Source organism: Panthera leo, chromosome D4 (genome assembly GCF_018350215.1).
Source record: "Panthera leo isolate Ple1 chromosome D4, P.leo_Ple1_pat1.1, whole genome shotgun sequence".
Classification (NCBI taxonomy): domain Eukaryota; kingdom Metazoa; phylum Chordata; class Mammalia; order Carnivora; family Felidae; genus Panthera; species Panthera leo.
Window position 1 is genome coordinate 75,911,845 of NC_056691.1, and position 20,151 is coordinate 75,931,995.

At 44.0% G+C, this 20,151-nt stretch overlaps 1 protein-coding gene across 1 annotated transcript in view; it reads right to left on the reverse strand.

Annotated features, from left to right (window-relative positions):
- Positions 1 to 2,272: 2,272 nt before the first annotated feature.
- ASTN2 (astrotactin 2) overlaps positions 2,273 to 20,151 on the reverse strand; it is an 874,784-nt gene continuing 856,905 nt past the window's right edge. Inside the window, exons 21-23 of the mRNA XM_042912372.1 lie at positions 18,551 to 18,651; positions 16,400 to 16,583; positions 2,273 to 2,535 (exon numbers count right to left, since the gene is read on the reverse strand). Of these exons, the coding sequence (XP_042768306.1) occupies positions 2,298 to 2,535; positions 16,400 to 16,583; positions 18,551 to 18,651 (523 nt within the window). The 3' untranslated portion in view covers positions 2,273 to 2,297. The remainder of the gene's footprint in view (positions 2,536 to 16,399; positions 16,584 to 18,550; positions 18,652 to 20,151) is intronic.

Below are 20,151 nucleotides of genomic sequence, written 5' to 3' on the forward strand. Positions count from 1 at the left end.
TCTACTTTTTTTTTTTTTTAACATGTTGGTTCTTCTCTGAAAATATTATGCCTGGGAGGAGGAGTCGGCAACACTGCAGGAGAAATTTATTCATCTAAACTCCACCTACATACTTGCAGAAACATAAATCCAGTAATAATGAAACTTCTTGAAAGAGTATCCTTGAGCTTAGATTGCTAGAATTTGAGCAGACCTCTAGGCACTGAGTTGTCTGGAAGAATCTCTCTGTGCTTTGTTTCCCCATGTGTAGTAGAGTTGGGGCGAAGTGGCTGCGGGGGACTCAGTATGTAGGTTTTCAGGAAGGGGACTGTTGACCTCATAGGCACTCATCAAAACTGAGAAGTAGGCACATTTTCAACGGCTTACATTTTACACCTCTCTGAATTCCCACAGTGCCTTACTCTCCTCTCTTGAACAGGTGTCATCCTTGCATAATGAGATACCTGACCACATGCTTACTTCTTCTGCAGAGCTAGCTCCTGTGAGCTTTTACCAGAAAGTTAAGACTCTATAAGGCCTCTTTGTACTCTACCCTCCCAGGTAACACACTGGAAGCAGTTCATTTGCTTTTTAAAAGGAGACTCCAGAGGTGCCTGGGTGGCTCAGTTGGTTAATTAAGTATCCCCTGACTCAGGCTTTGGTTAGGATCTCACACTTCTTGGGTTTGAGCCCCATGTTGGGCTCTGTGCTGACATCTCAGAGCCTGGAGCCTGCTTTGGATTCTGTGTCTCCCTCTCTCTTGGCCCCTCTCCCACTTGTGCCCTGTCTCTCTCTCTCTCAAAAATAAACAAACACTTAAAAAAATGGGGTGCCTGGGTGGCTCAGATGGTTAAGTGTCCAACTTCTGCTCAGGTCGTGATCTCATGGTTTGCGAACTCAAGCCCCACGTCGGGTTCTACACTGGCAATAGGGAGCCTGCGTGGGACCGTCTCTCTCTGCCTCTCTCCCACTAGTGAGCTCTATCTCAAAATTAACTTAAAAATAAATAAATAAATAAATAAATAAATAAATAAATAAATAAATAAATAAAACAAACAAACAAACAATGGTAGAATGCCTCCCCATGACCTCAAGATCCGAACTGCCATTGCTTCTTGCCTGGAAAATAACAATAGCCACCCTCTTTGGGGCCTTCTCTCTGGCCCCATTTCCACTTCTGCGGCCAAAACAGTTTTTCTTAAAGAGCAAGCTTGGTATTTCACTTTGTTAACATTCTTTGGTACCTCTCAGTTACTTCAAATATGGTCCAACTTTGTGTCCAAAGCTTCTAACACTCTGCCTAGCCCCAGCTTGCCCTCTGGCTATTTGGGTCTTTATTCTCATGGGAAGTGCTTTCAGCCCCGGAATGTGTTCTGTTTTCTCTTATCTCTGGGTTTTCAATGTTCCTGGTGGCCCATCTCATTCCTCCCCACTCTCTTTAGTTTACCCCTCCTGTCCTTTGGGCTTTAGGCATCACTTTTTCAAGGAAGCACTTCCTTGAAGCACTAGTTTGTCTCAGGACCCAGCAATGAGTTAAGAACACCCTACTGCAGCCTGAATTCACTGACCCACCTCTCTATAATCTCCAAGGGACTGTACGGTCCGAGAGCAGGGAGCTTCTCACTCTTCCGTTGCACGCCCAGTGCCTGGCATATAGTAGGTAATCAATAGATATCTGTTGAGTGAATACACAGAGGTCCCCCAGGGGCAAGAAACACTAGCCAAGCAGAAAGAGAGACAATAAGAATTTTTAATCCATGGAAAGTGCTGCAGGGACTCTGTCCAGGCCCACAGGCAGCAGGAAGAGGCAGGGATCCTGCAAACCCAGTAGTGTCTGGAAAATGAAAAGCCATAAAGACCCAAGCTTCCTCACTGCCACAATCCTCGGGGCCTCCTTCCTGATGCTGAAGAGGTCAGATTGTCTCTCCATGGGTCTCCTCCAGGGCCCACTGTGGGAAGGAAGCTGAGTGTGGCAGGAGGAAGGAAGAAGAGCAAAGGCCGCTTGGTCTCCACCTGAAAGCCCCTCCCCCGGGACTGACCGCCATCCATAAGAAAATGTTTAAAAAGGAGAGACTTGGATAGTCAAATAATATCTTAGAAAAAATAAAAGAGAAAAAAAAACGGATAATTCCAGCAGTTACAAAGTTCTCTGTCGGCTATCCACAAGAGAAAGAGTTTGCTTTGGCCTCGCTGGCAAGCCTCATCTGCCAGGCCCATCCTCAGCTGTCCCCCAGCCCCCCCCAGGCCCCAGGATCCACGAGAGTAGGGCTCCCCCTCCCATGGAGAGTCTCTGTGCTCATGGAGGGCAGTACCCTCCCTCACCGGCCCTTGGACTCCCCATACGTGTTTCGGGCCATGGACACCATCTTCTCCTCGCATGTGATTTTGGTGTCCTTGAGGATGCTGTACCACACCATACCCGCAGGCCGGACCTCCTCGCTGCGGCAGAAAAGGTAGGGCACGGTGTCCACGCGGCTCTGGATGTAGGCGCTTCGCAGGAGGCTGGAGCAGTGACCGCTCACCCTCTCCAGTCGCCGCAGGATCAGGTGGGCCTTCCTGAAAGGCAGGACGAGACAGAGATGAAGAATGAAGCCCAGATCAAAGCTTAAGCCTTTGACAGTGAATAAAGGTCGACAAGAGAAATGAGGACTTCCTGTCCCAACAACCTCCTAACCATTCCTGGCCTGAGTGTGATATTTCAAACACCCATTTGAAAATCACCTCAGAATCTGTCCTCTTCAACTGTGCAATGTGTAAAGAATGAAAGTGACATAGAACCTTTGATCCAGCATTTTCATTTCCAAGAAAAGAGAGTCCCAGGAGTTATGAAGTTACCAGCCTTAGGGCTCTGACCAAGGAGAAATTATTATAATAATCATACACAGAAACCACAATCACAACTAAAATTTATTGACACTAGCCATGCTAGGCACAGAGTAAGTGCTTTGCATACATTTAACAGTTTTATTTAATCTTCACAACAGCCCTGAACATACTGTTCTTTCCACTCACACAGAATGGGAGTAGAGCCCACAGCTCAGAGAAATGACATTGCATGACCAAGGTCAAACATCAAGTTGACCGTTGGGGCTGGGCATTCGAATCTAGGCCTGATACCCATGAAGCCCCTCTCTAACTTCTGCTTTTGTGTTTCTCTATTCTCTGATACTCTATTCTTTTTTTTTTTTTTCTTTTTGAAAGAGAAAGAGAGCATGCAGAGAGAGAGAGGGAGAGAGAATCATAAGCAGGCTCTGTGCTGGCACAGAGCCTGACACAGGGCTCGAACTCATGAACCATGAGATCATGACCTGAGCCGAGATCAAGTCAGATGCTTAACTGACTGAGCCACCCAGGTGCCCCTCTCATACCCTACTCTTACAGGCAGGAAACTTGGAGATCTTTCATCAAAGCCTTAATAGCTAAGTTCCCAAATCAGATTTCTCTAGATCTTGTTTTTGTCATTTCTAAAACAGTGAGGATGGTCTTAGTTTCACAAGTTCGTGGTTAAGATTTACCATGAGAAAGGACCAAAGCCTGACATAGAATAAGCTCCCAATAAATGATACCTACGATTACCAAGAATTGTTATGATAGTATCTTGGGATCAGGGTCATACTGAACACTAGTCTAAACAAGAATCACCCTGTCCTGTGGTGATCATCATGAGTAATTTATCTGGAGTCCTTTATCCAGCACCAGAAAGAGGATCATTGAGGAGGTCTGATGGCTGCATAGAAGATTAAAGCTAGAGAGGATCTCTGAGATCCTTGGGTCTCTCAATGATGGCACTATTGACATTTGAACCAGATAATTTGCTGTTGTAGAGGCTGTCTGGTAGGAAGTTTTGCAGCATCTCTGGGCCTCTGCCCGTTAAGTACCAATAGTACTCCTTTGCCCCAGTCCTAGCAATGAAATTGTCTATAGACATTGTAAATTCTCCTCTTGGAGGTGGGGGCAGGGGGAATCACCCCAACTGGGAACCAGTGACCTGGTCTCACCTACTGTCATTGAAGATGTGAAAACTGAGGCTGAGAGAGGAAAAGGGGCATCCTCTTCCCGGATCCCACCATAGACTAGTGTCACTGTCAAGGTGTCCATCTCCATGTAGAATCCAGTTTTCTCTAGGTTCCACCATCTTCAAGATACCCAAGGGGTGAGTGAACAGCTCTCTCATGCTGTCCTCTCCATGCCCCTCTGAGACCCCAGGAGGGAGGGCATTTTACGACAACATACCCTACAAGTGGGAGACTGTGTCAGGCACCTGCATGGCGACTGGAAAAGGGCCGGGCTTACGTGTGTATGTTTTGTGGGCACGATTTATGAGGTACCTTTCAAAAAGTCCTCTTTGTATAGTTCACCACTTGGGTGGAATATTTCCTGAGGTGCCAAGAATTCATAGCTTCATAATCACACTCGAGTTGCCACTCTGCCCACAGACCTCTCTCTCCCCTGGCAGGCCAAAGAAGAGCTTGAGGAGTACGTTTCTCTCTTCTCCTGGTTTGAGTCCTTGCTCTGTTCCTTAATAGCTCTGTGTCCTTGGGAAATTTACTTAACGTCTCTAAACCCATTTCTTCACTTGAAAAATGACACTGTTGTGAAGTTAAAGGAGATAATGCTATTGACTGCTCATTTACTGAGCATTTATTTTATGAGAGGGCTCTATATTCAGTGTGAAAGACCAACAGATGACAAATGACAATATCAATGACAAAAAGGAGAATGATAGGAGGAGGCATGGGGGCCGGGAGGAAGCAGAGGAAGGTGCCTAGGTAGGATTGGGGATATCCAAGAAGGCTTCCTAGTAGAAGGGCAACTTGTATTGAGTCTCATAAATGAATAGGGGTCAAAGAAGACAAAGACATAACAGGAGGGATAGGGAAAGGCATAAAGATAAGTGATTATGTTGAATTTCTGAGGATTTACAGTTGGAATGCCATGTGGTAAGTGGGGACACAGCGGGAAAACTGGCAAAGTGGCAGGAGCCAGCCATTAAAACTCAGGAACTAGGGAGTTGGTTGTACCAAGTAATGGTGCACCATTCAGGCTCTAGAGCCTGACTGCTCAGGTTCAAATCCTGGCTCAGCCACCTACTAGCTCTGATATTGAGGGAATTGTTTAACCAGGTGTGACTCCATTTCCTTATCCATGAAATGGGAATAATGTTTGTTATCTACCACAAAGACTCATTAAAAAAAAAGCATTAATGAATCTATAACAAGCCCTCAATAAGTGTTATCTAGATTGGTAGTCTGGAAGGCAAGTAGGGGAGTTATCAAAGGGTTTCAAGCTGCCAAGTAACAGATTCAGAGCTGGACTATTTAAAAACGTTCCTGGATGCCTTGAGGAGAACCGAATTGGGGGAAGGACAAGCCTGGCAGCAAGAAACCAGGTAGGGCACACATCCAGGAGTCAAGTGTTTCCTATCATCACACTTAAGGGTGCTGGTTTGCTTTTTCTATGCTTTCAAAAAGCTGCGTCCTCTTTCCGCTTCCTCATTTATAACAAGGGAGGGACATTTGCCAACCTCATAAAGTTATAGCGAGGATTACAGAAGTTAATACACACAAAACCCTTAGAAATGTGTTTGGCACATTGTAAGTCCCCGATACAGGGTAGAAAGTACCACCCCCACCATTGCCCCTCATCATCACTGTTTCCATACTGGTATAAGCCTTGGGCACCTTTGCAAGTCAGTGGCAGGAGACAGACAGAAATAGGAATAAAGTGGATACCTAATCATTAGTTTGGGGGCTCAGAAATCTTCCCAAGGGATTTAACAACTACACTAGGACTTCAATGATGAGACAGGTTTTTAAGGTAGATGGGGAGGCAGAGGAAAGAGCCCATCCAAAGTTAGATTACCAAGAGCATGAACAACCAGAACTTTGAAATGGTTAGTGCAAAGAATGGATAAGAGACTACTCAGTTTTTCAGATCTCAGACCATCTAGACTCTTCAAAGCCCTGGGGAAGTGTTATATCTTAGGGGCAATGGAGAGTGACTGTCTGATTCAGACAGTCACAAAAACAAGCCACGGATACAAAATGAGGTTGGAAAGGGGAATCCCTCCAACATGTCCAAAGGCTTTGTCTCCAAAGGCCCAGCCATTTCCTCAGGGAGAATTCTGGAACTCCAATGAACCAAGGCTCCTTTTGAATGGATGGGGAAACTGAGGTTTGGAGTGAGAAAATACTCGGTCTAAAGGAACACCTGAAGTTAGTAACAAAGGCAGAACAAGAACTAGAGCTCTTGGTTGTACAGAGCTGAATTTAAATATCTGGGCCTGGAGTCTCAGAGTCAAATCCTAGCTCTATAACTTAACAGCTATGTGGATCATTAGGAAGTTCTTCAATGGTGCTCTTAGTTACCACATCAGTAAAATGAGAGTAATAACAGTGTTCTTGGGGGAATGAGATGAGCTGAGTAATTTGATTACTCTCAGTAAATGTTAGCCACGGTTCAAAGTAGCATACTGTAGTAGAAAGGACATAGGCTTCAGAAACCATTAGGGTAAGTCACTTCTCTGTAAGCCTGTTTCCTCATTTGTAAAATGGGATTAGAGATGCTTATTTTGTAGGGCTGTTGTTAGGCTGAAATGAATGACTGCTGTAGGCATCCAGCACAGAAATTTGTACTCAATAGGCACTAAACTGGTGCCAGTTCACTTAACTATCCCCTGCTCTTTGTCCACAGCACACACTGCCTCAGACTTTGGCTTGCATTTAGCCAACAAAGACAGGAGAACTCAGAAGGGGACACCATGGAGACAAGGGTTGGAGGTGCTCAAAGGCCGGAGAAGAGGAGGGGGAGTGAGAGACCAAAGGTGAGAGAGCTGGGTAATAAATTTGTAGGCAATGGAGATCCATAAATCAAAGGCCAGGCATGCTCCAAGCTTTCCCTGGAGAGGGAATCGTAGGTCAGAATGACCACTTTTCTCAAATACCGGAAATGAAATCTTCCTCATTGGAGACGGGACCCAGGCCTGCTGGGATAGGAAGCCAGAGGTGAAGGAGTGACAGTGCACATTAATTTATGGTTGTATTAGCGGGCAAGGCTGAGACAGGAATGGCTTGTGGAGGAGTCAGGGGCTGAGTTCCAATGCCACTTCTCCGGGAACTATAGAACCTTTGACCGACCATTCTATTCCCAGCACCATTACCCAATCAGCTGTTGACACAGTTAGTGGATACAGACCTAATTTCTAAGGGGGCCCTGGAATGGAGGGGGGAAAAAGAGGCAGTAGGGAAATGTTCCTATTGGCCTCTCCCCCTCCTCCCTATCTCCTTTAGTTGAGCTCAAACGTCTCTGTGTTAGCTGACCTCAAGCTTAATGAGAGTCGAGGGCATGACGTGGTTGCACAAAAACGGGACACAACCTCCAAAAGTGGATAGCGCAGATTAAGAGAAAGAATGACTTCATTCATGTTGCCCTGGTCAGGCCACATCTGGAGAACCCCAGTCACTTCTGGTAAGAGGGACATGTGCAAACTGTAGCCAGATCATGATGCTGAAGCTTGTCTCAAAAGCAAGTCTTAATGAGGAAGTGTGGAAAGCAGGAATGGAATGTGTCCTCTGAAGGGAGAATTCAGGCAAATGGTTATGTTGTTCTAATAAATGAAGACTAGTGGGAAGAAAAAAAAACCTGAAATTAAATATAATCCTCACCACAATTTTAGAGTTCATACTTCAGTCCCAGTCTTTAGGTGGTAAAAGTGAGGCTTGGGCTGGTCATATGGTTTGACCAGGGCTAACAGAGTGTGAGAAGAGCATCTAGAGCTGTTGCAAGGCACCCCAGTGTTATCAATGATATTGCTCCAAAATTAACAGAAGGTGAATTTTGACTCAATATGATAAAAAACTTAAAACTAGAATCCTTGAAATCTAGAATGGACCCTTCCATATCTCCAGTGGTTTTCCTTCACTAGAGATGATCAAATCAAGTAAGTTTTAGAAAGGAGTCTGTCTTGGTCTGTTTGGGCTGCTATAACAAAATACCACAGACTGTGTCATTTATAAACAATGGAGATTTAATCCTCACAGTTCTGAAGGCTGGGAAGTCCAGGATCATGGCACTGAGGACATGTGCTGTGCGGTAGCTAGTGAGGGCTAGCTTCCTGGTCCACAGATGGTACTTTCTTGCTGTGCCTCCACATGGTGAAGGGGCAAAGAATCTCTCTGGTCCCTCTTTTTATAAGAGTACTAATCCCATTCCTAAGGGATCCAACCTCACGACCTAATCAACTCCCAAAGATCCCATCTCTTAATACTATCACCTTGGACATTAGGTTTTGAATCTACGGATTTTGGGGGGATACAACATTCAGACCATAGCAGACTCTAATGGTAGTAGAAAGTGGAGAAGACTTTTGTGGTTCTTGTTTGTTTTTACTGACAAGAATCAAGGGGTTGATTCACAGATACCATCTGGTGGGCATCTGATGAGAACTTCACGATAGATGTGACACAACTGCCAAGGCACAGAGTTGCTGACGTAAGAGGACCACATTTGCTGAAGTTCTGTTCTTGCTTCAAAGTCATGCTGAAATTTCACCTTCAGGAAGTCTTCCAGAACTTCCCAGCTATCATAAGTCATCTTTTACCCTTTGCTGCTGAAGCTTTTTATTTCTCTGTTGAGATATATAATATATTCTGCCTTAGTTGTGTACATATCTTGGGATGCAATGTGTTATAATGGACAGGACGCTGGTTTGAAGTTTGCATTTTGAGTTTATTTTGAATTTGGCCTCTGGCAGTTATTAGCTATGTAACCTTAAACAATTTACTTAATTCCAGTGATTCCCTGTTGCTTAATCTTCAGAATCGACGGTTTAGGAGATGAAATGAGATGTAAATGACCTCGCCCATAATAGTGCTCAACTAGTATCTTCCACCTGCTTCTTGGACAATGTAGAAGGAATTAATAAGAGCGAACTGACTTGAACTGAGGAAATTCTCAGGACTCAGCTTTCAAAATCCCAAATTCTCCAGCAGGAATTGATAAAAGGAATGGAATGGCATTTGAGCATCCATGTGGACCTAGGGAAATAATATGGCCAGGTAGGCAAAATGTTTATACAGAGTTGTTTATAACAGCAAAGCATTTGGAAGAAACCTAGTTGGTATTTAACAGAAGACTCAAGTAACATACAGTACATTCAAATAATTGCATGGCTAAAGGGCCTACCCAGATAACACAGTACATGTGCATCCAAGAGAAAAGACCTATTAAGTATAAAGAGACAGCAGAACATGGTGTATCTATTTGTTGTACATAGCAGAGTTGGTGAAAATTGTGCTCTGGTTGTAGATACAGGTATATCCTTAAGCCTGTATCAGCATCCCTATTCATTTTCTTATCCAAGTCATATCTAGAAAGGTATGTGCACACTGCTAATGACTTTATCTCTGGGTTGGGATTATGGGATTCAGAGTGCAAAATTCTCACTTTCCACTTTATATACATCCACATCATGTAGATGCTACAGAATGAGCAAGAATTACTTTTAGAACAAAATACAATAAGGTCTTTCCATTTTGAAAACCTGCGTATATACACATATATTTTTGTAGCTGGTGTGATGAATTTGAGCAATGAAACCATGGTTTCATGGTGTTGCGGTAGTTCACTGGGGTTACTTTCAGCATCTAGCCTCAGACCAGTCCCACAAAACAGAAAACAAGTAGCTCAATACTGCTGTCTTGATATAGATCTTCAACATCAGCTTTGAAATGTGATTTATAAGAGTGAAAATATTTATGTTTTGTCTTCTCCTTATTCTCTCGCAAGAAACCATAAGACCTTCCCAAGAATTCATTCCTTAACTGATGGTAAGAATGACAGAGTCTCAACCAACCCAGTGATTTCAGTGTGGAACAGAAACAGACTACAAAATAGCAGCCAACCTTGCTATACTACCAGTGGGAACACTGATCCATAGAACACTTGTTCAAGGTCATCCTGTGTTTTGTATTTATCCACCCTGAGGCATCTTCAATTATAAGAAATGCCACTGATTTAATAATAGCCTTTCAAGAAAAGGAGAAAGAATATAACACTTAATGTGCACACCCATTGTGCACCGTCCATCCTGATTTCAGAAATGTCAAAATATGCAACAACAAAAAAGATTAAAAGTGCATGTGAGATCATAGGAATATGGCCCTAGAAGCCTAAGTTTGCTCTTGTTCAAAATATCCTAGAAATCCCAAAAGACTTAATCCCTGATAGCTAAGGAAAGGGTTAATAGAATCTTGAATTGAAAGAATGACATCAAGTTTGCTTATTTTCACTATGGATGCAGCAACCATGGTTCATGGGATATGCCAACTCTTCTCAGATAGGAAAGGCCTATCTTGCTATGTTGAGAAAAATCCTAGGCTAAACCAAGCCTGTGATGATTTCTGTGATGTATTAGCAATGTCTGCCATGGAAGCAAGAGGGGCTGAGACAGTAAATATATCATTATAGTCCAGAAAGATCAATTCACTGAAACAAAATCCCTTCAAGTGCTTGCTCTCTTCTTCCTATTCTGTCATTTCAGCCATACGTGGCTGAGAGGATCATCGAGAAGCCCAAGAGTGGTCAAGTATATTCTATTGGAGCAAATTCTGGTCCTTAGCCACCTATGAGCTCAGTTTCTCATGTCTAACAGAAACCGTATGGCTGGGCCAGCTGGGTGTCAGCAGGTTTTCTCTGAGTAGCTGTTTGTGGCACCCACGGCTGCCACAGGAGCCAGGCTCTGGAGGACAATGGCCTGATAGATTTATTAGGCAGAGATAAGAGATGCCCAATTTGTCACCAAATTTTATGGGGGTATATGACTATAGTTTTAAGGAGAAGTATGGAACATTTTGGGGTTTGGTGATTCCTGATAGAGTTCATTCCATGGTATCGGTGGTTCTGGGAAGTGCTCTTAACACCCTGGCCACCTAGGTCCCTGAGAAACAGGACATGCTGGACTAAAGGACAGTCAAGGTGTCCCTGTTCTCTGGTCTTTATGACCTTGAGGGCTTTCTGGTTTCTTCGCTTCCCAGCTGGAAGGGACTTTGGAGTCCAGCTCTTTTACATTACAAACGAGGTCCAGAATGGGAATGGAGGTTTTCCAAGGTCACGCAGCTAGTGGGTGGCAAACCTAGGACAGGAACCCAAGGCTCCTGGCTCCAGGGCAGTGTCTTGCTCTCTCTCTCTCTCCTTTACACTTTGATACTCTGCACACTTGCGAACCCTTCGGAGTCATGGCACATTTACCCAAATTGTTCCTCTGTTTAAAACGTTTACCTGGCTTTTTGGGGGAAAGAACACACTCCTGGACAGAGCTCACAGGAGCCATCATGATCTGCCCTCTGCTGAACTCACCAGCCTTGTTTTCTTTCCCCCCCTCTCACCTTGAACTCTCTGTCCCAATGAGAATTATACTTCTTAAGTGTATCCTCTTAATTACCATCCCCCAACTCATCTTTGCATTGCTTGTTCCTTCTGATGAAAGCATCCATGGGAGGACTCCTTTGATGCTAAGCACAGACTTCACTGTCTTCTCCAAGGATTCTTGTTTGAGGTCCAGGTCTGGGTTAGCTGTGCCAGCTGTTCACATCTAGAACCCTGTCACTCAAAGTGTACTTTTGGGACTAGCAACACTGGCATCACACCTGAGAGCTTATTAGAAATGCAGAATCTCAGGCCCATCCTAAGCCACTAAGTCTATTTGAATTTTAGCAACGCTTTCACGGGATTCTCATGCCCATTAAAGTTTGAGAAACACTGCAGTAACCAGCTTCTCACCCTCCTTTTTACAGCATGCTTCTTGTAACATGCTTCACTGCAACTACCTACAGACTTTTGCTCACTGGATGCTGCTGCTCCTTCTAAGGCAGGATCTGTCTTCTTCACTCATATATTTCCAGCCCATAGCACAGAGCCTGGTACATAGTAAGCACATTAAGTGAATCAACGAATAAGTAAATTAATGAAATGTGGTCTCCACAGGTCTCTTAATATTTGCAAGCACAATGCATTTTTTTATTGCTACTTTTGAGCTGGAGAGACCTTAGGGTTCATGGAATTTACTTGTTACCAACCGTGACCTATAGATCTTTGATAGCTCACAGAGACTTAGGAGTCCCTCGGGATTGGGGGAAAGGGGGTCTGAAAGGGAGACCTAGCAGGTGGAGCTCCAGACCACCCTCTCTAGTTTCTACCAGAACAACTGTGTAACCATCTGAGCCACACATTATCCAATTATTTAACAAGTAAATTTAGCACCCACTTACAAGAGTGAGTAGGACATAAAGAATCACTAAACACACATAAGCTGCCATAGTAGTACAGAAGAGAGATAACACAAGAGTAAACACATAAGCAATATAAGATACCAAAGCTAATAGGTATGATGCAGAAAATTAAAACATGAGCATGTGACTGAGAAGATATGTAGAAATCTTAGAGGATTCTCTGAGGAAGTAGCATTCTAGTTGAGATATGGGGGTCTACGTAAGATCTGTTTAGAAAAAAATTTTCTACTGCTTAAAAGAAGGAGTACCACTGCCCTAGTTCATCCTGATCATTTTATAGATGAGGAGACTGAAAGCCAGAGAAAGCCAGAACCCAAGGTTGTACACTGAGTTCATTAGCACTGTCAGGATAGATTAGGATGCAGCTATCTTGGTTCTTGTGGACATGCCAGTGTGGGATGTTAAAGGAATCTCATATTCCCTCCAGAGACTAGAAATACTGAAGAATGAGGAAACTGGGTGATACCAACGGGGGCTCGTGGACAGTGACTGGTGACCGGTTGGCTGGAGGTTAGGGGGGTTATCAGAGCCCATTACCAAGTGGGTTGTCCTACCTCTGTGGGCGGCCAGGCAGCCTCTCCAGAAGATTTATGTCCTTGAGGGCCATAAAGGATCCCAGAAGGTCATAAAGACAAAGTCAGGAGTGGAGCTCTGGTTTACCTTCCACCCAAACTCTCTGAGCCCTGTGGGAAAGGCCAATAAAGTGGGATGCCTTTCCCTGACCGTGGGCAAGATGGCAGCCCAGATGACTCACACAGTGGCTTTCATCTGAGGCTCTGGGCTTCTGCCTGTCTACTCTCTTTTAGCTTTTATCTAAAGAAACTTCCTTTCATGTGAAAGAGAGAAAGTTATAGTCCAGGACCCAATGGGCAGATAACGTCTATTCCAGGGAGAGATCCCAGCTCTCATCTGTTCCCTTGAGGGCCTCAAATCCTTGGAGGGTTATTTCAAGTGTTATAAGGGCTCAGGGTAAGAGCTCAGGGCAGAATCAGCCTCCATATAAAACTCTGTGCAACCATGGGCAGTTCACTTGACCTCACAGGGCCTCCAATTCCTTATCACCCACAACATGAGAATACCCTACTTTGCCCAGCTTACCCGGGTAATTTTAAAACTTTTTAAAGCATAGCGTGCTACCAACTAAGTATTTCAGGAGGTCAGGTGATGCTCTCCAATGCCACCAGTACCACCCTGCCCCAGAACACCACACTGTCTCCCCTGGATTATCATAACAACGGCCTCCAGAGCCTCACTACCTCCCTCCTGTCTTGACCCCTCTCCATGTTTCCAACAGCAAGTCAGAAGCATCTTTCTTCCCTGAAGATCAGCTAATATCACCCCCTTCTGAAAAACACTTGAAAAGCTTCTCATTACCCTGGGGAGATAATCCAAACTCTTTAACCCTACTTAAAGGGCATTCAGGACTGGCCCCTGCTGACCTCTCCCTTCTTATCCCTTCCCACTCCTGCTGTCACACACTTTGCTTCAACTACAGGGAAACTCTCTCAGTTCCTCTACACACAGTGTTTACCAAGTGTAGAAGGAGTTCCCCTGGGGAAGGAGAAAGGGTTTGAGGTGGTACTCAAGACGATCACAGACACAGCATTAAACAACAATGAATCACACTGGGAAAAGCAGTTAGATTCTCTTTTTCGTTCTCTTCCCCTCCTCCAGATTACTTTCAAAAAGAAAGTCTTGGTTTGAGACTGTGTCTTTAGTACTTCTCTAACACTTGCTAATCTCCTTTTTATTTTTATTTTATTTTATTTTTTTCTGTATCCAAATTCTTTTTTTTTATTTTTTTTATTTTTTAATATATGAAATTTACTGTCAAATTGGTTTCCATACAACACCCAGTGCTCATCCCAAAAGGTGCCCTCCTCAATACCCATCACCCACCCTGCCCTCCCTCCCACCCTGCCCTCCCTCCCACCCCCCATCAACCCTCAGTTTGTTCTCAGTTTTTAACAGTCTCTTATGCTTTGGCTCTCTCCCACTCTAACCTCTTTTTTTTTTTTTTTTTTTTCCTTCCCCTCCCCCATGGGTTTCTGTTATGTTTCTCAGGATCCACATAAGAGTGAAACCATATGGTATCTGTCTTTCTCTGTATGGCTTATTTCACTTAGCATCACACTCTCCAGTTCCATCCATGTTGCTACAAAAGGCCATATTTCATTTTTTCTCATTGCCACGTAGTATTCCATTGTGTATATAAACCACAATTTCTTTATCCATTCATCAGTTGATGGACATTTAGGCTCTTTCCATAATTTGCTATTGTTGAGAGTGCCGCTATAAACATTGGGGTACAGGTGCCCCTATGCATCAGTACTCCTGTATCCCTTGGATAAATTCCTAGCAGTGCTATTGCTGGGTCATAGGGTAGGTCTATTTTTAATTTTCTGAGGAACCTCCACACTGCTTTCCAGAGCGGCTGCACCAATTTGCATTCCCACCAACAGTGCAAGAGGGTTCCTGTTTCTCCACATCCTCTCCAGCATCTATAGTCTCCTGATTTGTTCATTTTGGCCACTCTGACTGGCGTGAGGTGGTATCTGAGTGTGGTTTTGATTTGTATTTCCCTGATAAGGAGCGACGTTGGCTAATCTCCTTTTTAAACTCAGAGTGTCAGGCTCCACTAGGATTGAATAGCATTGTTTTCTGTTTTTGTTTTTTTTTTCTTTTTTCTCTTCCCTTGTATCAAATGTTTACATTTAATTTTCTTTTTTTTATTATAATTTTTAAAAAAATCTTTATTTTTTTTGAGAGAGAGCAAGAGAGAGAGAGAGACAGAGCATGAGCAGGGGAGGGGCAGAGAGAGAGGGAGACTCAGAATCCTAAGCAGGCTCCAGGCTCTGAGCTGTCAGCACCGAGCCCAACGTAGGGCTTGAACTCACAAGCCATGAGATCATGATGTGAGCCAAAGTCAGATGCTTAACCAACTGAGCCACCCAGACACCCCTACATTTAATTTTCTATTAAGGGTAGTTGGTGCCCATTTTCCCTTTACAAAATGATATGGTGTTTTCAAATATATTATCAATGAGAAGTGAATCTAAGATACCAAAACAAAACAAAATAGGTGCTTACAGTATGGCGGTATGTCGAAACTCATAAAAGTGGCAGGCAAATGATGAAAATTTGAGGAAAACCCTGCCCTGATGTAACATTATCTCCTCTGTGCATTCCCTAGGCTAGTCACAATGTCCCACACCCTCCAATCCTCCTCCTCTTCCTCTAGTCTGACCCTCTTCACCCTGTGGGTCTTAGTCTCAGCACTTGGGAAGCCTTCACTTGGGTTACCTAGATCAGATGTCTATCTCTCACCTTCCCAAAGGACCCTATTCTGTTATCTCTTTTACTTATTCCTATTCTTTCAATTGCTTAAATGCTTAATTACCTCCAACAGTGAGTTTCTCTCCTTTTATTACTGCATGGTCAATAACCAACTGGTAAGAGGTGCTATTAAAAGTAAGTGATGAGTGAACGAATAAGTGAATGTTGTTAGGCGCAAGGCATGAAATGCAGCCACCATTTCATATACTACTTTGTGAATGAAGCTTCACAAGATAGGGACTGTGCCTTTGTGATGTTTGAATCCCCAATGGCATCTAGCACCAGTGGCTGGCATAGTCACTGCCGATGACAGAAGTCATGGCTTAATACACATTGAATATAGAAATGTATTTAGTAATGGTCACTAATGGACTTATTCTAGAAAACCTCAGGCTTCTTATGGAAGAGTGGGGAGAGCCCTAGATTAGAGGCCATGAGTCTGCCACTATGCCCTTCTATCATCCTGGTTAGGACACATAACCCTCCAGGAGTCCGTGGTTCCTGTCTCTAACCCTGAAGGTGGAAGGTGGGTGAGGAAAGCGAATGATGGAAAGGACAGTAATGTCTCTCTCCTATCTGATATTCCAGGAGTCCAAGAAACAAAAATTCCAAGATTCTGTCATTCTCCCTGCCCATTTCCCATCTCTAATCCTGACAGGACAAAAGTGAATGATACCCTTATTTATTTGACAAAGCCCATTCTTAGCCTATGGAAAAAAAAAAAAAAAGGTCCAGTAAAATCACACAGAAGTAAGAGGAATCTACCACTCCACTCATACTCACACAGCCGTCCGTACCTGGGCCCCAGCTCGTCCTCACTCCTCCAGACAAAGTCACCAAACTTCTCATAGTGAGAATTGTAGTGGTGCTGTACTCGGAACAACATCGAGGCTGAGACCTCCATCAGCGTGTTGTAGGCAGTCTGCTGCTCCTTTCCACTTGTGTACCCATTGTACAGATTGTAGATCTTGTCTGCTATCTCTGAGGTGGGGAGAAGTATAGGCACAGATCACTGGACAGCAGGAAAAAGTGAGCATGGAAACATGCCTTGCAACAAGGGAGGCACATTTGTGCGGGACTTCGCATGCATGGTATTTGGGGGCAGACAGACCTTCAGTCCACCTTGAATATCATTGGCTAGTTATGCTAAGTTTTCCCATCTATCAACTGGAGATAAGGATGTCTACTCTACAGGTGTGCTGGGAGGGTGGAATTAAAAAGTGAATGTAAAGCATTCGACACGGGGTCATAATTTGCCAGCTTCATTGTCAACAAACATTTGGCGCCCATGATTGAACAGAAAATTCCAAACAAGTGCAGAGGCTTAAATCAACTGTCACGGGCTCATCTCAGCAGTCTACTTCTACATCCCCTCTATAATATTTCCAACACAGCTCCATGATCAGGTCTAACAGGTGTCCATTCAAAAATCTTTCAAAGAGGGGCACCTGGATGGCTCTGTCAGATAAGCATCTGACTTGAGCTCAGGTCATGATCTTGCAGCTCATGGGTTCGAGCCCTGCATCAGGCTCTGTGCTGACAGCTCAGAGCCTGGAGCCTGGTACGGATTCTGTGTCTCCCTCTCTCTCTGCCCCTCCCCGACTTGTGCTGTCTGTCTCTCTCGCTCTCAAAAAAAACCTAAACGTTAAAAAGAAATTTTTTTAATCTTTCAAAGAAAAATCAGACTCTTCTGCTGGCCATTCACAGCAATTTCTATTTCTTTAGTCATTCCTATTCAATTGATGTAACTTGAAGTCATCATGGGCTGCTCTCTTGAATGGAAGGACCACTCTTTCATGTTTGAAGACTCTGACCAAAGTTTATGTACGTCCCCCCAAGTCATTGCTAATGGCAATTGCCTCTAGGAGAATCTTGGAAACTTGCGTTAAGATGGGAGGAGCATTTACTTCTCATTATTTCCACCCTGGTTTTAATTTTTCTTTCTTTCTTTTTAACCCCATGCATATGTTATTTTAAAATAATAATAATAACAATAACAATAAATGACCAGGAAACCATCTCAAACCCCCTCACTTTTGAGATTCAATAGCTCTTCAATAGGAGGACTATCTTGTCTTGTCTGATACCACACAAAGTGCTTATTATTCGGCTTATTATTCAGCCATGTGTAGACATGTCTGTCTGTCTGTCTGTCTGTCTCTCTCTCTCTCTCTCTCTCTCTCTCTAGAATGTGAACTCCGAAAAGGTATAGAGCATCGCGTGTGTACCAGCGCTCTTAGGAAATATTTGCCCAACCTGAAATGAACCACCAGGACTCACAAGCCACCATTACACTTTGGCCAGTCCTGATGTAGAAACCATACCTATATGTTGGCGAAGAACTAAGTATGTGGTGGATGTGACCGACTGGTTCGACTTTTTTTTAGGTGTTTTGCCTGAAGTTTACAACTTCAGGGACCAGGAGCAGCAGAAAGGTCCAATCTTGCATGCTAGCTCTCACTGATAGTCACTGACTTCAACTCTAGGCTGAGGATTCTGAGGCCACCCATCTGGGCTAGATGGGAATGTGTGCTATGAGGACCTAATGATAGTAGGTTGAGTCATCTTCTACTGTCACTGATACGCCAGCTCTGGCACAGACCGAAATGGAAAAAAGTGACTGGTCTCCCAAAGCCTAGGCTAAGGGGCAGGATACAGTCATGGGGCCCTGACTGTCTACCACCCTTGCCTCTAAACCAGAACACAGACAAATTCTATGAAAGAGGAACAAGTCTCTCTACTGGCTAAGATACTGCTGGACAATCTCAATTTCCTTTAGGCCTTACTTAATTTACTTCCGTGTTCCTCCTGTCCCCTTAGTCCTTTCACTTTTTTCTTTCTGTGCAAATACGTGTATGTGGCCGGAAAGGGGTGGTGGTTAACTTCTGGGTACAGAACTTAAAGGAAATATGGGAATTACCTGGAAAGTGAAGAAATTGGTCACCTACCTTCTGCTTTGTTGTCATCCACCAGTGGACAGGCCGTTCTCAAGGTCACTGTGCTGAGTTCCGAGTGCCTCCCCCGTGTATCCACGGCATACAAAGTGAACCTGTAGCACAGCGAGAAAACAGAGCACTGGGTTGTGACTTCAGAGAAGACCCTGGAAGGTGTAAGGAGGAACACAAAATCATAGTACAGGGGTAATGGTTAATAGAAGTCAGGGAGGCTTAGCCTGTAAGAGAAATGATTTAGGGAAAAAAATAGCAACCATATAGCATTTATTGGGCACCAATCATCTGCAGGGCACCCTGTACTTACTCGTATTTTACAAGTAAGCAAACCTAGAAGGCAGGGATTATTATCACCTGAACTTCACCAATGAAGAAACTGAAGCTTAGATTTTATATCTTCCTGTGGTCTCGTAGTTATTTGGAGACAGAGCAGTCTGAGTCCGGGACTTCAGAAGTGAACCGTAGTGGTGTCTTGGATGGCTAGAATACTCATCTATGCTCTTTCATTCATGCAGTGAACAAACACTTACTGAGCATTAACAATGTGCTAGCAGTCATTTTATTCAGACACTACCTAAGCTAGGTATTATGGCTGTGTTTTATCAATAAGGACATTGGTCCCAAAGAGGTCAAGTAATTGTCCTATTATTACATATTAAGTAAGTAGCAACAGGGGACCACAACTTAGGTCTGCCTGAATCCAAAGATTATATTCTTTTTTTTTTTTTTTCCTTTTTTTTATTTTTTAATATATGAAATTTACTGTCAAATTGGTTTCCATACAACACCCAGTGCTCATCCCAAAAGGTGCCCTCCTCAATACCCATCACCCACCCTGCCCTCCCTCCCACCCCCCATCAACCCTCAGCAAAGATTATATTCTTGGGACACCTGCATGGCCCAGTCGGTTGAGCGTCCAACTCTTGATTTTGTCTTAGGTTGTGATCTCAGGGTCCTGGGATCGAGCCCCACATCAGGCTCCACGCTGAGGGTGAAGCCTGCTTAAGATTCTCTCTCTCCCTCTCTCTCTCCCATCTTTCCCTCTTCCTCACTTTCTCTCTCTAAAAAGCAAAATCAAAACAAAGATTATGTTCTTACCCACACTGCCTAATCTAACTCTACCTTCTATCTTTCATTAGCTGGCTCGGAGTGCTGGCAAAGGTAAGGAAGTGTGGGCCAATACCTAAAACATAAGTCTTAAGAGGCCTAAACATGGGGTATTTGGGCCCCATCTTCAAAAAGAACCTAATCTATTCATCTGCTTTCTGGGGATTTGGGCTTCTGCCTTTGGTATAAGAACAACAGCACTGTGATGTGGGCATTCTCTCTCTCCTCCTGTTGTATCTCCGCATCATGAGTGGAGCTCAGTTCTACAGCTTACTACATCCAGTACTATTTAGGTCAAGAGAAACAGTGGTGGGCGCCTGGGTGGCTCAGTGGGTTAAACGTCAGACTCATGGTCACAGCTCAGATCAAGATGAGATCAAGCCCTGCATCTGGCTCTGCACTGGCAGCATGGAGCCTGTTTGGGGTTCTCTCTCTTCTTCTCTCCCTGCCCTTCTCCTGCTCATGTTATCTCTCTCTCTCTCTCTAAAAAT